Source organism: Sturnira hondurensis, unplaced genomic scaffold, assembly GCF_014824575.4.
Source record: "Sturnira hondurensis isolate 20B ecotype Veracruz unplaced genomic scaffold, ASM1482457v3 Scaffold0004474, whole genome shotgun sequence".
NCBI lineage: Eukaryota > Metazoa > Chordata > Mammalia > Chiroptera > Phyllostomidae > Sturnira > Sturnira hondurensis.
In genome coordinates, this window is record NW_028077105.1 from 2,060,392 (window position 1) to 2,078,432 (window position 18,041).

At 47.3% G+C, this 18,041-nt stretch overlaps 1 protein-coding gene across 3 annotated transcripts in view; it reads right to left on the reverse strand.

The window, feature by feature from the left end:
- ARFGEF3 (ARFGEF family member 3) overlaps nt 1-18,041 on the reverse strand; it is a 174,567-nt gene that overhangs the window by 49,300 nt on the left and 107,226 nt on the right. For all 3 annotated transcript variants that reach the window (XM_037045661.1, XM_037045659.1, XM_037045658.1), the window contains 8 exons: nt 16,670-17,580; nt 12,003-12,169; nt 10,988-11,153; nt 7,310-7,417; nt 6,762-6,977; nt 6,493-6,603; nt 3,842-3,992; nt 1,839-2,159 (listed from right to left, as the gene is read on the reverse strand). In XM_037045661.1, the coding sequence (XP_036901556.1) occupies nt 1,839-2,159; nt 3,842-3,992; nt 6,493-6,603; nt 6,762-6,977; nt 7,310-7,417; nt 10,988-11,153; nt 12,003-12,169; nt 16,670-17,580 (2,151 nt within the window). The remainder of the gene's footprint in view (nt 1-1,838; nt 2,160-3,841; nt 3,993-6,492; nt 6,604-6,761; nt 6,978-7,309; nt 7,418-10,987; nt 11,154-12,002; nt 12,170-16,669; nt 17,581-18,041) is intronic.

Genomic DNA, 18,041 nt, shown 5'->3' on the forward strand with positions numbered 1-18,041 from the left:
ATGACTGTGTACAAGTATGCTCTGACTCTGAGAGTTTAATCTGAAGGGCATGGGCTATATTTAAAAAAAACTCCTTGTATCCCAGGGCATAGCTCAGCCATTGGAGGCACTCAAAAAAAAAAAATTGGCAAGAAGTTGAAAGATAGCACAGCACAGCATCCAGAAACAGTAAATGGGAATGGAATCCTTCGAATTAGCTGTAATCTCATGAGCTACATTAAAGAAAACCCCAGTAAGTTCATTAAGGCTTTTGGCGAACTACAGTTGATGAGCATAACACTGGGCATGGCTCTGAGGACACCAAACCCACCCTGGAAGCAGGAGTGACTGTCTCCATCCCCTCCGACTCAGGCACCTGCAGCCCAGGACATGGTGGGAGCCTCAGCATCCACTGGAATAATGAGTATTCCTTCACATAGCAGACCTTGCAGGTTCTTTTGTTTCCCACTCAGCTGGGCACAGACATTCCAGTAGCAGTGAGGGAGGAGGAGGAGGAAGCCCAGGTAGCAGGGCTCAGAGGAGGGTCTCAGGCTCACTGGCATTCAGGACGTTGGGCTCAGGTGTGGGTGTACGTGGCACACTAGGAATGAGGCGAGCCGGCCTTCCCCTGGACTTGGGTCATCCGAGGCCTGCCCTCCAATCCTGCGGTGACACCAGAAGGGCAAGCAGCCCCGGGTGCCACATGCTGGGTAAGGGAGAGTGTCTCTAATGGAAACTGAATAACAAGTTCTTTTTGAAGGAGCAATCTGAGACACAAATTGGGGAATTCATCATTCATAAATTATTGTAACTGACACATTTTTCTTGCTGTTCTGCAATTCCTATTTTAACACCATTTGGTGCCTGGATCTCATGAACCATTTCTTTTTCTTCTTTCCTTGTAAGAAAAAAAACAGCAGTGTCATATCCCACCTGACACCTGTATCCAGATTCCACGGTACTTTCCCAGACACCTTGTTGAATCAATGGCAAAAAAGAAATCATTGCACTGGATTAATACATATGAAGAGGTGGCTAATTAATACATATGTATTAATTAATACATATGAAGAGGTTAGCAGATGAAGGGGAAACTGAGTCTCAGAGCAACAACTACTTATACGCATGACCTTGCAGGTAGTTGGGGTCAAAGCCAGGAAAGAAGTGGTGTCCGGAGTTCCAGCCTGTGAGTGCGCTTCCCACTACCCCACCCCTGCTGTCCGTCCTCACCCTATAAACTTCATCGTGCCTGTGCTGGGTGGTCTGGGGCCAACAGCGAAGTCTGGAGAGTGAAGTGAGGTGGTCTAACGTGAAACCGGTGAGCAAAAGCACTTTCAACCTCAACACTATCACCAAACCATTGGCGTTTTCCCCCTTTCAAACTTAATGTGGTTTGGGGCATCATTTAACAATATATCACACTCTGGGGTGTGGGATTTTAAAATATTATCACAAAAATAGTGGATTTTTACTATTTGCCAAGCTCTGTCCTCAGAGCTTCAAGTGTACTGATTCACTTAACCTCACAGCTACCCTGTGAGAGAGCTGCTTCCTGACCCGATTTTATCATAAAGAAAAGAGGTGAAATTGCCTGAAGTCAGGGAGCAAGGGCACCTGCCCCCGGGTCCTCCAGTCTAGTCATTAGATGACAACTCATTCCATGGGTGGGGTGCAGCAGGAGATAGAAGTTAGGTTTGAACAAAACGAAGAGAGGTTGAAATGACTGGCCAGCCCATCAAGTTGGCCCAGCAGGGCTTTTGAGACCAGAGGAGACAGATGGTGTTGTAGCCAATAGGTGAGGGGTGCTGCGTGGTGAGCAGCCCCGCTGGGGCACGGTGAGGGTAGGGGCGTGCACACACCTGTCAGCCTGTGTGGACAGCGTGAGCACGGCCTTGGCGGCGCTGCTCCCGGTCATGAGGCTGCCCCCACGGAAGTCGCAGGCCCGGCCTCGGCCGCCTTCCCTCACGAGCTCTTGGATGGACAGGGGCTGGATGACGGGGGCCATGCTCAGCGAGCTCTCTTGCTCTGGGCTCTGCTCCGAGGGTGAGCCCTCACCCTCCAGGTCCCCGAACAGTCCAGGGCCACTGGGTGCCTTCTGGGGCTGGCTGATGGTCAGCGCGGGCTGGGAGGTGCCGTCGCTGAAGTGGGTGTGCTCCAGCGTGCCCACGTACTCACACACCCTGGAGAGAGTCACAAGTGAGTTGAAAGTTGCAACCCAACTGGACCAACTCTGTAAATCTCAGTGAGACAGAAAGGAGAGGCAGTTAGTTCTACAGTGCCCCCCAAATTCTCCCCTTCCTCTGGTGAGCGCCACCTCTCCCCGCCTCCCTATGTGTATTTCTGAGTTGGACCCGACAGCCTGGAAGTGGGGTAAGGATTCCTCAGCTTCTCCTCCCCCTTACTGGGAGAAAGGTGGGCAACAACGCTCTGTTCGCCCGCCCCTTCCCGGGCCAGCTGACTGGCTTTTCTGGAGTTGGGCTGTGTGAGTGCATTTTCCCAAGGGGTCCTCTTCCCCCATTCCTACTGCTCTGGTTAGGACTTGGCAAGTATTTCCCAACGTTGGGGGCCTAGGAAGTGTGCATATGGCTGACAGGCCTGTGCCCACGCTGGGCCCCTCTCGGGGTCCTGCCCAGCTGTGGCCCGCTGCTTCATAGCCGTCATGGTAAATGCAAAGCGTCACAACCTGTGGCCCAGCTACCAACTTCCACACTGTCTGTTCCCAGCAGAACCCGGGACTGAGAGGGTTCATACGAGGCCTCTCGCCCCAGAATAAGTCCAGTCATGTTAAGGACCATCCTGGAGAATCCACTGTGATATTCTACAGACAACTTTTTATTTCATATAAATTGCCTGGGTATAATTTAAGTCTTTCTTTGTTTCCCTTTTTGCTTGCGAGAGCAACAAAGAGGGTACCAGCCTTCACCCCGGCCCCATCTCATCCTGCTCCCCTCAAGATGGGGTTTTCAACCCCTGAGTGATCTGCGTGCTTCTCTCTTTCGAAGCTGACAAACACTCATGACTGTATTTGCTTTTAGGACATTAAACTGAACCCAGATCTGGCCCGTGCCCCGGGTGAGCCGGGGGTGACTGAGCCCAGTGGGAGGCGCCGGGTGCACACCTGCTGAGGGGGATGAGGAACAGCGGGTGCAGCACCGGACCTGGGCCTGCGAGGGTGGGCGGGGCTCCCTGCACTGTCCCGGGTCTGCCCGGTGGGGGCCAGTGCCTGGGGAGGCGCACTCTGTCTCCGTCATAGGGGGACTGTGGGGCTCCCTCTGCTGTCATTTGACAGGGGCTGCAGGGTCGAGGGGTCTTTTCCCCTCGATACTACAAATCTTGGAAACAAATTTTCAGTCTGTCTTTAGAGCAGTGTACGATTCCATTTTTTCCTTTCTCTAGCTAAATTAAAAGTAGGCATCTTGTACTTTATATGTCCATGCAAGCTACCCCAAATCTTTCTTTAAATGAAGAGGCCATCAGTAAACATAACAGCGAAGGTATATGGCTAATACATAGCCAGCTTTTAGGTCTGCATAGTATTTACTTAGATGGCTTTTATCCTCCCCTATTTAAGAAGAAATGGGTTTTTCTTCCTTTGTAAAATTCATCTGCCTCTCACCGCCAATGTTAATAATCTGTTCATAATCCCCTAACTCAAATCCTGTCACTCTGTTCCCTAAGACATACATTCGGTTGGGCCCCTACTCCCTCTCCTTTTTTTGATCTCTCATTTGGGATTGATCCAAACTCGATGAGTTATCGCCATCTGGTTAAGCGTTGGCAGACCCTGGAGCCTAGCCCTTCAATCACCCCAGGCTCCCGGGGCAGGGTGGGCACCATGGGAGGTGGTGATCCCGTCGTGCACCTGAACACGTGTGGCCAGCAGTCCGGGTTGTGGCTTCCCATCTCCAGGCCGACGCTGAGGATGGCGTCCATGCACAGGACATGGGCCGTGTGCAGTGACACCCCATGCAGCTTCCCGATCTGCTCCAGCTTCTGCTCCACTTTCAGTTTCACTGCGCCAGAAAGACATTCACGAAAACAATATTCCAAGTGAGGGAGACAGAAAGGATGGAAAGCAGAGAATGTGCTCCTGTGCAAGGGCCACGGAAGACAGCGGACACCACTGGCAGCAAGTTCCTCGGTGGCAGGTCCCTGTGGTTCATCACGCACACTCCCCAGCCCTCGGGCCCCACGGACATTGGAGACCCCAGCTCTGTGGCTTCAGAAGCTGGATGGAACCTGAGCTGGCGGGTGCACTTCCTGCAGGCCCCCCGCTGAGCCCGGGGCAGGCAGAGCCCTGTGGATGGGCTCCAGGTGCTGACCTCAGCTAAAGCCATCTGTGCCCAGACCCCGCCCCTGCCCAGGTACTCCAGCTGGTAATGTGGAAGAATCTTTGATGTTCTGCAAGTTCTCTCAGAGACTTGGTGTCATGCAAACGTGTAGATCTCACCTAAAAAAGCATGTGCATTACACTCTGAGTGCCACAGTGACTGCGTTATAACTGCCATCACTCCCTGAGATTACACTTATACCTAGGACCTTCAAAGAATACATTTTTACGGTAGAAGACTAATGAGAAAGGACGTAGAAGGTGACTTAAGATGTCAGCTATGCATGGCAAGGCCAGACGACAATATCCTCCATGAATAATGGTGTCAAGTCTTTGGAATTCAGGCCTGGTGGGCCAACTGGGTCACGGGCCAGAGCCCAGAAATAAACCGGCATGCTCACTTCAGAGGGAGCCAAACAGTCCTGCTGCTGCTTAGGGCAGGGCGACCTGGAGCAGAGCATTTGTCACCTGCATTTGTCACCGACTTTATTTTTTATTTGAACATAATTCTAATACTAGTTTTGGAATTCTAAAAGCTTTCAATGTAAGGATTTTTATGTACTGTATGGTCAGAAGTCAAATTGGGGTGCCCTTTTCTCAGTTAACCCTGGGACCTGGGACCCAGGAGCACTGCTTTGCTTTCAGGGGTCTCTACCTAGTATTCAAGTCTGAGGACCATGGGCCTGAGCTGGTTTTCTCAGCTTTTGAAAATGTGCTGAATGTTTCTGCTGCTAGCTATTCGATATATACCTGATACATAATATTAGTATAAGCTGGACCAAGCTTCCCATTTTTCCTTCTGTTTGCCATTTATCTTCCTTTTTTAGGAAGGCCATTGTCTTCCCTGATACTTAGATAATCCTCCACTTCACTGATTAACCGATTTTAACAAGTGAAAACCAACTCTTGCCTGTGTTCACAAAGCTCGAGTTTTTCTCTGACACCAGTCAAGTCTTCCTGAGCCTCGGCTCAGGGATTTCCTCCACCTGTTCATTTCCCTTTAGGAAACTGGTCACTCTGCCTCCCCTGCTGTGACNTGACTTAAGATGTCAGTTATGCATGGCAAGGCCAAAGGACAATATCCTCCATGAATAATGGTGTCAAGTCTTTGGAATTCAGGCCTGCTGGGCCAACTGGGTCACGGGCCAGAGCCCAGAAATAAACCAGCATGCTGACTTCAGAGGGAGCCAAACAGTCCTGCTGCTGCTTAGGGCAGGGCGACCTGGAGCAGAGCATTTGTCACCTGCGTGGGATACCGACTTTATTTTTTATTTGAACATAATTCTAATACTAGTTTTGGTTTTAGAATTCTAAAAGCTTTCAATGTAAGGATTTTTACGTAATGTATGGTCAAAAGTCAAATTGGGGTGCCCTTTTCTCAGTTAACCCTGGGACCTGGGACCCAGGAACACTGCTTTGCTTTCAGGGGTCTCTACCTAGTATTCAAGTCTGAGGACCATGGGCCTAAGCTGGTTTTCTCAGCTTTTGAAAATGTGCTGAATGTTTCTGCTGCTAGCTATTCGATATATACCTGATACATAATATTAGTATAAGCTGGACCAAGCTTCCCATTTTTCCTTCTGTTTGCCATTTATCTTCCTTTTTTAGGAAGGCCATTGTCTTCCCTGATACTTAGATAATCCTCCACTTCACTGATTAACCGATTTTAACAAGTGAAAACCAACTCTTGCCTGTGTTCACAAAGCTCGAGTTTTTCTCTGACACCAGTAAAGTCTTCCTGAGCCTCGGCTCAGGGATTTCCTCCACCTGTTCATTTCCCTTTAGGAAACTGGTCACTCTGCCTCCCCTTCTGTGACCTGCGATGTCCTCAAAGGTGCGCTGTGTCAAGTGCCAAAGCCAGTGGCCAGATGATGACAGAGGTGTGCCAAGCAAAGCCAGGTGGACCTCTGGTGTCCCACACCATGCCTGTTAGTAGCCACATGGGGTTTCCCAGCCATCAGCAGTCAGTACATTTTTGGTGGCCAGAGGGTTCTCTGTAATCAGTCTGTGGGGTCATCTGTGTAAAACATACCCAAGCCTGTGACCCAGTAGGGTCTCATGATCAGTGGTAGACATATGCCGTGTATCACACATAGCTGGAGAGGAGTGCCTGCTCTTGCACATGCAGGTGTGTGCACACTGCACACAAGACACCAGGTGGATTTTGACCCTTCAGCTGTTACCTTGTGCTATGGTATCGCTGGGTTCTTGGACTTCCTTGTCCTCTTTCTCTTCCTGGACACAGGAGGCAGCTGCCATTTGGGCAAGGGCCGAGGCGCAGTTAGCGGCAACTCCTTCAGAGGAGACAAACAAGTTACCCTTTAAACGGAGTCTTTCCTCTACCCATTCCCCTGTCAGAACGCTCCTAAAAGACTGGTTTCCCAATAGGGCCATTCCAGGCACACTCTACAGAAACCACCTCAGGCCACGGGTCAGAAACTCCCCCCCATACCTAGAGCACAGCTCAGCCGCGCCGCTTTCCGCAGCCCATCCAGGCTCATGCAGATGGCATCGCGCTCTTTCTGGTTCTGCTCTTTGATGCCTTCAGCTCCCAGAATGAAGGCCAGCCCTTTGGAGCTCCCCGCCATGCGGCCAGTCAGGGGGGTTGATAGAGTATCGATCAAGTTCTTCCAGCAGCCAACCAGAATATAGCGAGCAAATGCCACACCTAGAACGCGAAGTGGCATGGGTCACTTTTCCCAGACAAAAACAACGGGGCAACGGATGACAGCACGAGATGTCTTTCCCCGTTGAAATAGCAATACTGAGTGGTGTGCAATTCTACTACAGAAGATATAATTTCATGAATTTCACTTTATGTTGATAAATGGGGAATGTCCCACTATCAACTGGATGATGCTAAGTACCTCCCACCAGGCACTTGTTCCGCTGCAAAAACAAAACCTTAATTCATTGATGTCAGTACTGGAAACTGCCAATAATGATTTAACCGCTAGTGCCACATGTAATGTACGTATATTCATGAACTACAACCCTTACCTGCCACTGTGGAGTCGTCGATCCTCCTGCCCTGGGTGAAAGGAGACTCTGCAGACGCCGAGGCCATCAGCTGTCCCCCAATTGCACTGCTCTCCAAGCCATCGATATCTGTCAAGGAGAAAGAGCACAGTTTGCCCCGACGAGAGCAGTCCAGTCACAAGCACACGGCCACCACAGCACTCATTTCTCCCAGTGAATACCCCTTGCATCTGTTAGTAACAAGCATGTAGCAACCTTTTACTGGGATATTAAACATTTTGTTTCATTCATTCAGCCCAGTTTTCTCTCATTGTCAGAACACTCTTCTGTTAGGCTGCTGTATATTTTTGAATTGAAAAATATAAACTCCCGTCTCTGTTAGAAAATGTATTGTTTTAGAGTATTATCTTTGAATACTTTTATTCAAATCAGTGGCATTATTCTCAAATTTTATACATTTAGATACATCAACATGGACTTGTCTTTCAGAGCTTCCTCATAAGTGTGAAAACTGGAATAAGCCTCTTTGGTCCAAGAACTGTAAAACCTGATTCCAAAGTACTATAATAATATCTTAATAACAATAACACTTTACAGTTTTCATGGTTCTCACGTAACCTTTTTTTCATTAGATCTTCCCAACCAGTCCAGGTAGATAGGCAGAGTAGGTATTATTTTTTCTGTTTCACAGAAGGGGAAATAAATACTCAGGGAAGGTAAATTGCCCCAAGCCATGAGGGCTGGTAAAGGAGGGAACAAGATTTAGCAGTTACGTCTTCTGACTCCATGCTGACCTTGTCTCATGACACCAAACTCCAGCTCAATATGGGATCCAAATTCACCTTGTTTAAATTTTTGTTAAACTCTCACCCTCAGAATCAGCCCAACGAACCAACCCCTAACATGCTGGCAAGAAGAAACTGGCTTGCGGTTGAGACTACTAGGCTTCAGCCTTGGCTCTGAACTAAGCAGCCTGGCAGCCCTGAGCCAAGTACTCCACTCTCTGGGCCCCAAATTCCTCAGCAGAAAGGAACCGAGCATTGGAGGAGTGACCATGGAGTGGAAGCATCTGTCCCTGGATGCAGCTAACACAGCTGAATGCAACACAGATTGGGGGGGGGTAGCATAATTGACTCCTTGACTTTAGAACTTCACTCTCGGCCCAACAGGATGGTGCTCGAAAATTATTTCACTGTAATTTTGATTCTTACACTGACTCTAAGAAGCCTAGAGACTTCTGGCAACACATCTCTTTGGAAGTTGCTAAGAGGGCACATCTTAAGAGTTCTCATCACAGGAAAAAATCGTAATTCCATGTGGTGATTGATGTTAACTAAATTTACTACGGTGATTGTTTTGCAATATACACATATATCAAATTAATATGGGTACACCTTGGACTGAAACAGTATCATATATCAATTATATTCCAATAAAACCAGTGGGAAAAGGCAGGGGAGAATATATATTATTACCAAAGTGGGCACAGATGACCTTCATGGAATTAATATGACTTATGGTCAAACAGTGTAATGAGAGTTATCAGAAATTGCCACTTATCAAAGTTATAATGCTGCCAGTGTGCTAGGCAAAGGACTGACAAGTTCAAGTGATGCAGGGTTTATCTGATCACTAAGACTCCACAATTCTACAGAACACTTTCACACGACATCGGGGATGGCCACAGTGAGGACAGCCTGAAAGACCAGATGGCTGCTATAGCTTTTCCTCAATGGAAAGACGGGATGGACGTTTCCAAGCTCTAGGTCAACTGCTGCTCAGATTCCCTTCTCACTTCATAATTGGAACTTGCTACAAAAAAATCATAAAGCTTAATTTTGTCTAATCCTTATGAAAAGCCTGTTTTTCTACCATTAATCTAAGTTACATAACTTCCCCATGGACATAGCAATTGAGCTTACTGTTCCATTAGAAATGAGAGTGGCTAATTAACAGTGACGACTGATGAATACGGATACAATGGGCAGCTTGTTATTTGTTCATTCTTATACCTGCTGAATGAGTCCTTTATTTAAGGTTCAAGCAAGGGATTAATGTTGGCACGAACTTTGGTATTTTAAAAATTAACATTAACCCTGGAATGTTTGGGTCTTCACCCAAATCCCAAGGCATTTCTAAACCCTGGACAAGCACCTTTAATCCCTACTGAGGGGGGCTGATGAGGATAGATGGAAACCAAGAACTGAGTATAGGAAGAATGAATAAATGTCTCACAGTGAAGAAATTGTACCATGATCAATAAAATGTAAATCAGTCACTTGTCCAGTGATTCTGATCACCATGGCTTAGGACACAGCCTTGCTTGTCCCAAATCCCATCCTGGTTCTGGAATCAGGGGCTCTACTTGCTGTGGAGACACCTCACTCTACGCCTTGATTCCCTGCCGCATTCCTGAAGAGCCGAAAACCCCTCCTTGTTGGGGTTCCCTGCCAGTCGTCCCCTCTGCCGCCTTTGTAAGAGCACCCAGTGGCTACCACAGGCAACATAACACACCCTTCGGACAACAGACCCGGCCTCCTCGCTGGGCTGCCCCAGGCCAGTCCCGCCTCTTCCTGTCAGTGTGCCCTGCCTGGTGCAGAGCCATGCTGAGCTGTGAGGACAGGTGGCACTACAGAGAGGGCAGGGAAGGCATCGATGTAGGGCCGTAGTCCACATATTCGGTCAGCTGGAGCCAGTGACGACATTGCTCAGATCAGTTCCAGGTCTGGGAACTCAGACTGAACACAGGACACGCCTGGAGAGCCCCTTATTCAGGCTACTGATGACCAGACCAGACTTTTGAGCACTCCTTGATCATCACCTGACATCATGGTTGAGCCGTGTGACGCTACGAATGGCTGCTTTCACCAAAAACGTGCTTAATGGCCGTACCCCACCATGCTCTCTGTGGTCTCATGTGGAATTTCTGATAATTAGGTAGGATTTTAAAAACTCTGGACACTGAAGACTAATATGCTGGGTAACTACTTGATATTATTATTATTATTATTTAACCCTCACCCAAGACCATGATTTTTCAAAAATTGATTTTACGGAGGGAGGGAGGGAGAGAAAAATGATGTGAGAGTGAAACATTAATCAGCTCTCCCATATGAGCCCTGCCTGAGGATCAAACCCACAAACAATTTTTCAGGTGTACGGGCAACTCTCCAACCAACTGAGCCACCCGGCCAGGGCTACTTGACATTATTTTCAATTCCAGTACAGCTGGGAAGGGATGGGAAGACCTCTGTTATGGACAAGAAATGGGAATGAAGCCAAGTTTAAAATCATATCATTTCACATTATTGGCAAATTTCCAGCGGCACTGAATGGTAGAGCATAATATAGATGATAGTATCTATTAGTACATGAGAGTTCTCAAAAATAATTCTGGGCTTTGTGCCCAAAAAGTACTTCATTTCCCAGAAAAGGCTAATAGTCATGCATCAGCAGCTATAAGTGCTAAGTAACTACTAATCTAATGGGGCACAGTGGGCTCCACAGAGTTTCACACGGAAAAAGGACAGAAAACTCTTGTGAGGTGAGTGCATGACACTTTTCTGAATTGTCACCAACTTCCAGGGCAGTTTCGTGGGTGCTGTTTTAACCGAACAGCATTGCTTCCCTGAAAGGGGGTTGGAAAACTGAGCCGTCCACCCCATGGAGTGGCATGGAGCTGTGTAAGGAGCCACTGACCGGTCAGCATGGTGATGAGCGGAAGGCTGTTGTCCTCCGGGCTGCCCCAGTAGCCAGCTTCCCCCAGCATATTTCTGTCGAGCACCTGATGGTAGAGTTCCTCGATCCAGGCCTGGGAGAAGACCATCACCACCCCGCTGTTGTGCACCTGCTTCATGAACTCTTTCTGCAGAGAAGATCACAAGACAAGGTGACCAAATCTGGTCCCCTGCAGACAAAGAGCCTTCTACACTCTGCTGCTGCCTCTTCCCCTCCCACGTTCCCTGAGTCAGTGCTTGTGGGAAGAACAAAACCTCATGGATTGAGGAAAGGAGGAAACGGAGATGGAGAAGTCTCCAAACTTCATGAAGTTTCTTTCATGTACGACATCTTGCTAAGAAGCCCTGTTGAAAGATTAGGGATGACACATTTTGCATTTTTTACTCTTTGACATGCATGAGGACTAGAAACTGCACAGAAACACTGAAGAAGGCTCCTCACTCCCCAACAGCACTGGGGATGGGATGTGCTCCTTGAAACAACATGGGTGTTTCAAGAGATACTCATTCTCACGCAGCCACCACTTACCCGGGAGAACTTACACTTTATCAAGCACATGTGTGATGGCTGATACCCTTCGTGCACACCATGGATTAGGCTCCCAAGCTGGTGACTAGGTTACACCACCAAGTGGCTTGCTCCGCAGGGGAACCAAGGGTGGGACAAACACCATGCTTCTCGTCCCATATCTTACAGGAAGCGCTTTGTTGTTGACGATGAATGTGTGAGTTTGATATTGCTGCCGGAGGAAATCACTGGGCCGTTGCAGGCAGCTGTTTCCAGGCATCCTGGGTGCTGCCTTCTCCTAGCAGGGTGTGGCTCTGCGGCTCAGAGCACTGTACAAGTTGCACCTCGTCCCCTCCCCCCTTCACCCCCCCCTCCATAGCACCATCCCTCACCAGGCACTGATGCTTGGCTTTCCAGCCCAGAGGCCACCGCCCGTCCTCCGAGGGTCCAGCACAGAGCGCACACTCACCAGCATGCCAGGCGCCAGGGCGGGCCGCTTCCGGTAGTAGTCCCCGTGGGAGAGCTTCAGGTTGAGGAGCAGAGCACAGTGTGCGGCGGCATACAGGCTGTCCGCGTTCATCAGCATCTGTAGGCTGAGGCTGCTGTTCCCGTCAAAGCCCGGGGAATGCATCATGCCTGGAGGAGAGCACCCAGAGACCTCAGAGGCTGCCAAGGGGGCACCTGGCAAGACTGGCTACCGGAGAGCCATGAAACAATCCCAGTGAGAGGAACATGCGTGGCGTAGGACATTTCTGTAAAGCGAGGACGGCCAGCAAGGCCTATCTTCGGGGACAGCTACACACCCTGATGGGGCAGGGCATACTCTCGGGAGTCCATCGACTTGGACAACTCTTGCCGCCCCTCACCAGCTACTTTGGTGAAATCACTGAAATCCTCTAAGTCAGCTTCCTTACCCAGAAAGGAGCAGAATGTTTGATGACGTGTAACTCCTGCTCAAACTCTCTAATGGCTTCCTATCACAATAAAATAAAACCTCAGCTCCCCCTCCTCTCTCCTTCCACTCCCTGCACCACGCTGACCTGTTCCTTTACCACGCCAAGCCAGGCCTGCCTCAGGGCCTGGGCATTTGCTTTCCCCACTTCCCAGAATGGTGTCCCCAGATCTCTAGATGACTTGCCACCTCAATTCTTTCCCACTGAAGTGTCAGCTACTCCGAGACCTTCCCTTGCAGCTCCATCTAAAATAATGACTCCGCCTACTTTCTGCCTCACCCCGATTTTTTTCGGCGCCTCAATGATATTTATTCCATCCAGCATTATATTCATGTGTAATTTATTGTCTGCCACCACTACTATTACCTACTGTTACCTAAGATCTGTGAGAGGGTGGGACTTTGTTAATCTCGTTCACGAGAGAACCCTGGTGCCTAGAACAGGGCCTGGCATAGAGCACACCCTCAAAACAATATCCGGTGAATGAATGAATAAGAATCAATGAACTAGATGCAATTATGCATGGAGGATATTTTTTACAGTAACTCATAATAATATATTTTTCTAAAAGTAATGATCTTCTTCAAATGTGGGGTAACAAACTATGGAAACTACAGCCTTTGACATGTTCTGGCTATTGGTTTTTCCCCTAGTGGTCTATGAAGTTTATTATCTCCCTCTGTTACTAAGATGGTGATTATGAAACAAGCTGAAAGGTGGCAGTAACTTTCAGCACGTCTGCAAGTGCATCTGTGGAATAAATTCCTAAGAGCAGAATGAAGACAGATATTAAATTTGATTGCTACAACCAAAATATCTCCAAACAGTCGTATACCAAACCTTCCTCCTACCAACTATGCGTAAGTAAAAACACTCTTCTACTCATTTCGCATACTGGACACCATCAATTTTTTTTAATCTTTGTAATCAGATGAAAAGATTTTCTGAATAACAAATTTCTTTAAGTCTATGCTACTAATTTTCTGGTGATAGAAGTTACAAGAAACTTTTTTGAGTGACTTGGAAAAAGGCAAAAGAAGAAAATGAAAATAATGTATAACCATACGATTCTAATTATTAATATTTTGATGTTAATTTTGAACTTTTAAAAAATTATATTATGACCATTATCCATATCTATATCATATTATTTCAAAATATCATTTAAAGGGCAACATAAAATCATAAATGGATGTATGGTAGCTCATTTAACTCTTCCCTTATTTGGGGGCATTTAGGCTATTTCTAATATTTTTTTGCTGCGAAATAATGCATTTTGGTATACAGATCCCTACTTGAGTTTTTGTTTCCTCAGTATGGTTTTCCAGGAGTCCATGAAGAACCAAGTTTCCATGAGTGTCTGCCTGCCAGGACCTGGGAAACTGTCACACAATTGCTGAGCTTCAGTGTTTCCGTCTGTGATTGGTTTCTCACTGGGGCAAATTGACTCCAGAGGTTTTTGTGTTCTTCAACAGCATCTCTGATTTTCCCAGCCACGCACCCACCCCTCGGCCAGACCAGAGCTCCCTGGTATGGTACAGGGTGGTGGTAAGAGCGTGGTGTCTGGAGCCAGGCTGTTCCTATCCTGGCATCACCACTTCGCAGCTGTGTACCTTAGGTAATCATAACCTCCCTATGCCTCAGTTTTCTCATCTGTGAAATGAGGGTGACAGTACCGCCTACACTATGGAGCTATTATGAGCATTTAAGTGAATCAATACACGTAAAACTCTTAAACAATGCAGGGCACACTGGAAGTGCTATGTTAGTGTAAACTATTATTATTATTGCAAATACAGATACATGCTGAAAAATGACTCTAAGACGTGGCACCAAGATATTTCAGAGACAATCTCTGGGTGTCTATTTTTTGTTTTTATTTTGTATTTATATTATCATATTCTCCAAACTTCACATTCCATAAATGCCAGGGTGTTGGAGGACAATTTGTTAAATTTTCCTGCATACGAAATACTCTCTTTCTTTATTAAAGCAAATGTACAAACCCTCATCCCTTGAGGCTCATGACTGAGCACCACTGATCTAAGGACCTGCAATCTCAAAACCCAGTGCTCATGCCCCTCCATCAATTGCTGTGTGATGTTAGCTCTTGTTTTTAGTCCCCAAGGAGCCACCATACACAGATGCCAATTTGTTCTATGCAGGACCAGGGAGGCATTTCAGCAGCTATCACAGCTCTCATCCACTACCATCTTTATAAAACCCAGGTTTGTCTGAATGTTGTCACACTCCCCCACCACAAGAAACTTTAATTGCTTTAAAAGAAAAGGCTCCCGTGAACTGCATGGAAATAAGGAGGCTCATTTCAGCTGTATGTTAGCCTCTGAGAACAGGGGTCCCGGAGAAATGCTGAGCGAGTCTGATCACAGCCAGGAGAGCAGACCCTGGTGACAAGTCAGGGAAAAAGGCTTGATGGGAGTTTTTGGCAAAACACAGTTTAATGTTTCTGAGGTAGAGAGTAAATAATGAGTAAAATATTTAGATTATGAATTAAAGAGATTCTTTGCCTCCTCCCCTTCTCCTGTTTTCACTTTTGTAACTTTCTCTTGAGTGAACAAAGAAAACCTGCCATCTCCCTCATCTCAGATGGGTGCAGATGTTTCTCTTTTACTGATCTTTCATCTTGGAGGGAGAGCACTGCCTCCATGCAGCGGTGGACCAGGCCAGCACCCAGTGGCCATGGCTGAACCACGGTGACAGTCAGTGTGACCCATTAAAACACAACAGGAACTGAAGAGAATGAGCCATTAGTGACAGGACCACAGACCGATGGGTCTGTAATTTGGAAACAGACCAACTCCTAATTGGTAAAAGCATTGCGGAGGTGACTACAATGAAAACAAATTACCAACATAGTTACAGTCACTAAAAATTATATTTGGAAACAACCAAAAGATTCTGACATCTCTTTTCAACATATTGATTTGTACATGTAAAAATTAATGTCATAACATACTGGGTTTGATGGGACATTTTAAAATATGAACAGTTTGCAACATTTATGGGGCCACATAAAACATTTTCTCAAGCTCTGTTTTGTATGTACTATAAGAATTGTTTTAAAAGGCGCAAGAACACAAATGTAAAGACTCACTTTACCTTCAAAATTTACTAAAAAAAACTTTGCTAGGATTATGCTTCCTACTTCTCATAGGAAATGACAAAGGGCCCTTGGAAGTCAGTTAAGCTGGACACCCCGTGGCGTCAGAGACTTGCTTGTTGTTACAGGGAAAAACCTCCACAAAGTTGGCGACCAGAAGTGTCTAAAGTGAAGTGTTCAGTGTGACTAGTAAAGGAGACCCACGGGGGAGAAACACAGAGTAGGAAAGAACTCGGTCTTCCCTACATACATAGGAAAAAGCTGGGTTTTGCATTTATAAGTATCTTGCAAGAAAATTATCTTTAAATTCATCACTCACAGTGTGACAGTTTATTTCCCTGCACTATTTTTTCCCCTCCTTCGCCAAAACTCTAAGAGGCTGTCTTCTGCCCTTCACTAAAACTAGCATAACTCTCCCACATACTCTGGCCGGTATTCCCCAGTTCTCCTGTTTAAGTATGGCCTGGGTCACAACGTTCACACTTGACAGAGACAAAGGGTCTGAGGTTGGAGAAGGCGATGTTACCAAACTACACTGGAGTGTCACCCAGTTTGGAAGTTCAGAGCACACTGGGGAATTGAGAACATATTGGGAAAATTCAGACCCTACTGGGAGGACAGCCTGCATCTGACCCAAACCCCCCCTGACCCAAGAGACCTTATTCAAAACATTCTGCATAGCGATGTACCAAAGGTGTGTTCAGCATGATTTTTAGACACCGAGACCTGGAAGCATTTTAAGAATTCAGTGTTTTGAGAATCACAGAGTTCCATTTTGTTCCAGTCAGCAGCAACTTTCTAGAATGCAGTTGCCTCTTATTCTTTATTTCACACAATATATATTTATCACCCTCCAAGTATATATTCCACCCATCAACTGCCTACAATTCAAACAAATCACCACCAGTAAGTTTTACATTCCTTCACACTCTTTAAATATAAGAAAGCTAAAGATTCATTAAGTTGCTTGGAGGACTTTAGACAAGTACGACAGTCATTGCACCTTAAGGTGAAATGACCTAAATATTCTTGATGACTACATAGCAAAAACCATGCACTAACCTGAGCAGAAGGTAGAGGCGAAGCTCTGGAGGGCCGAATCTACCTCTTCCACGCTGGGCAGGGCCAGGAGGCGAGGGAGCAGGCTTTCCAGGGACTGCACGAACAGCCTGGCGCTGTGCTGGTCGGCCTCCTGGTTCTTCAGCAGTTTGAGAGACAGAGCCGCAGTTCGCAGGGACCTGTGGCCCAGGCAATCCCGAGGCGTCTGCTCCTCGTCAGCCAGCGAACAGTTGTCCGACCCGATGTCCGACACGTCAGACCTCCCAGAGTCCTTCTCTGCCGCCATTGAGTACTGATCGCAGGAGTCAAATTCTGTCCTGGAGAGGTCCTGGTCATCCACGCTGAAGTTGCTCTCACTGTATCTGGACCCATAGGATCTCATCCTGCAGTCCACCGACAGGAAGTTAGTTATGTCAGGGTAAGCAACAGTGTGGCTTCTCTGAACGACGTCCGGCTGGTCTACTGCTTCTGGTTCTGACACTTTACTCAGCGTCTCCTTGCTCTCCTGGATGGCTGGGGACTTGAGGCTATTCTTGGGGTTTCCACAGTGGTCCTCGGGTGTGGTCTGACCCAACTCTCCCTCCAAAGTGGTCTGGCCTGTGTCTGTGGTCACACTAATGCTGATGTCAGGGCTCCTCTCGTTCCCTGACTCCCACGGTGTGTGCTCTGAGGACAGGACCCGCCGCTGCCATCGGAAGTCGGCCTCATTGATCTCCATGGAGTCCCTGCTGGACTCGGCCCCGTCCTTCAGCTCCTCCAGGCGCAGAAGCAGCAGCTGCACCTGACCTTCGCTCAAGCCCTTGCCCTGGCTGAGCTCGTCTAAGGCCCCAAGCAAGGTGCAAACACAGGACACGGCGGCGTAGCAAGCTTCGATGCCACCCTTGATGCACGCTTCGGTCATACCATCCATGATGCTAAAAGTGTTTGCAGGAGAAAATGGCATTGATACACAAGACATGGAAAAATGCTCCAGAATGAACAAGAACTGTTAGACTGGTAAACAGTATAGTATGAAAAACATATCCTCTAATTTACCTGAAATGAAATGGCCTGGGCAAAGTCATGAAAACTTCTGCAGGCTGGCAGGGGAAACCCCCGGGCAAAGCAGCCCACCCTGAATCACGCTCTCGGGGTTGGCGGCTTTACTGGGGTACAAACAAAATTCCAGATGGGGATTTATAATCTCCACAAGGACAGGCAATGAGTAGCCTCATTACTGTATTATGTTTGGTTTTCAAACAGAAAATAGTTAATGGATATGATTGCGGTAATGTGTGCATCTTCTATAAGATAAACATATTCCTGAATACATGCATGTGAATACAGCTGTTACAAATAAGATTTGATTTTCTAGGGGGAAAAGGAAACCCTAGAG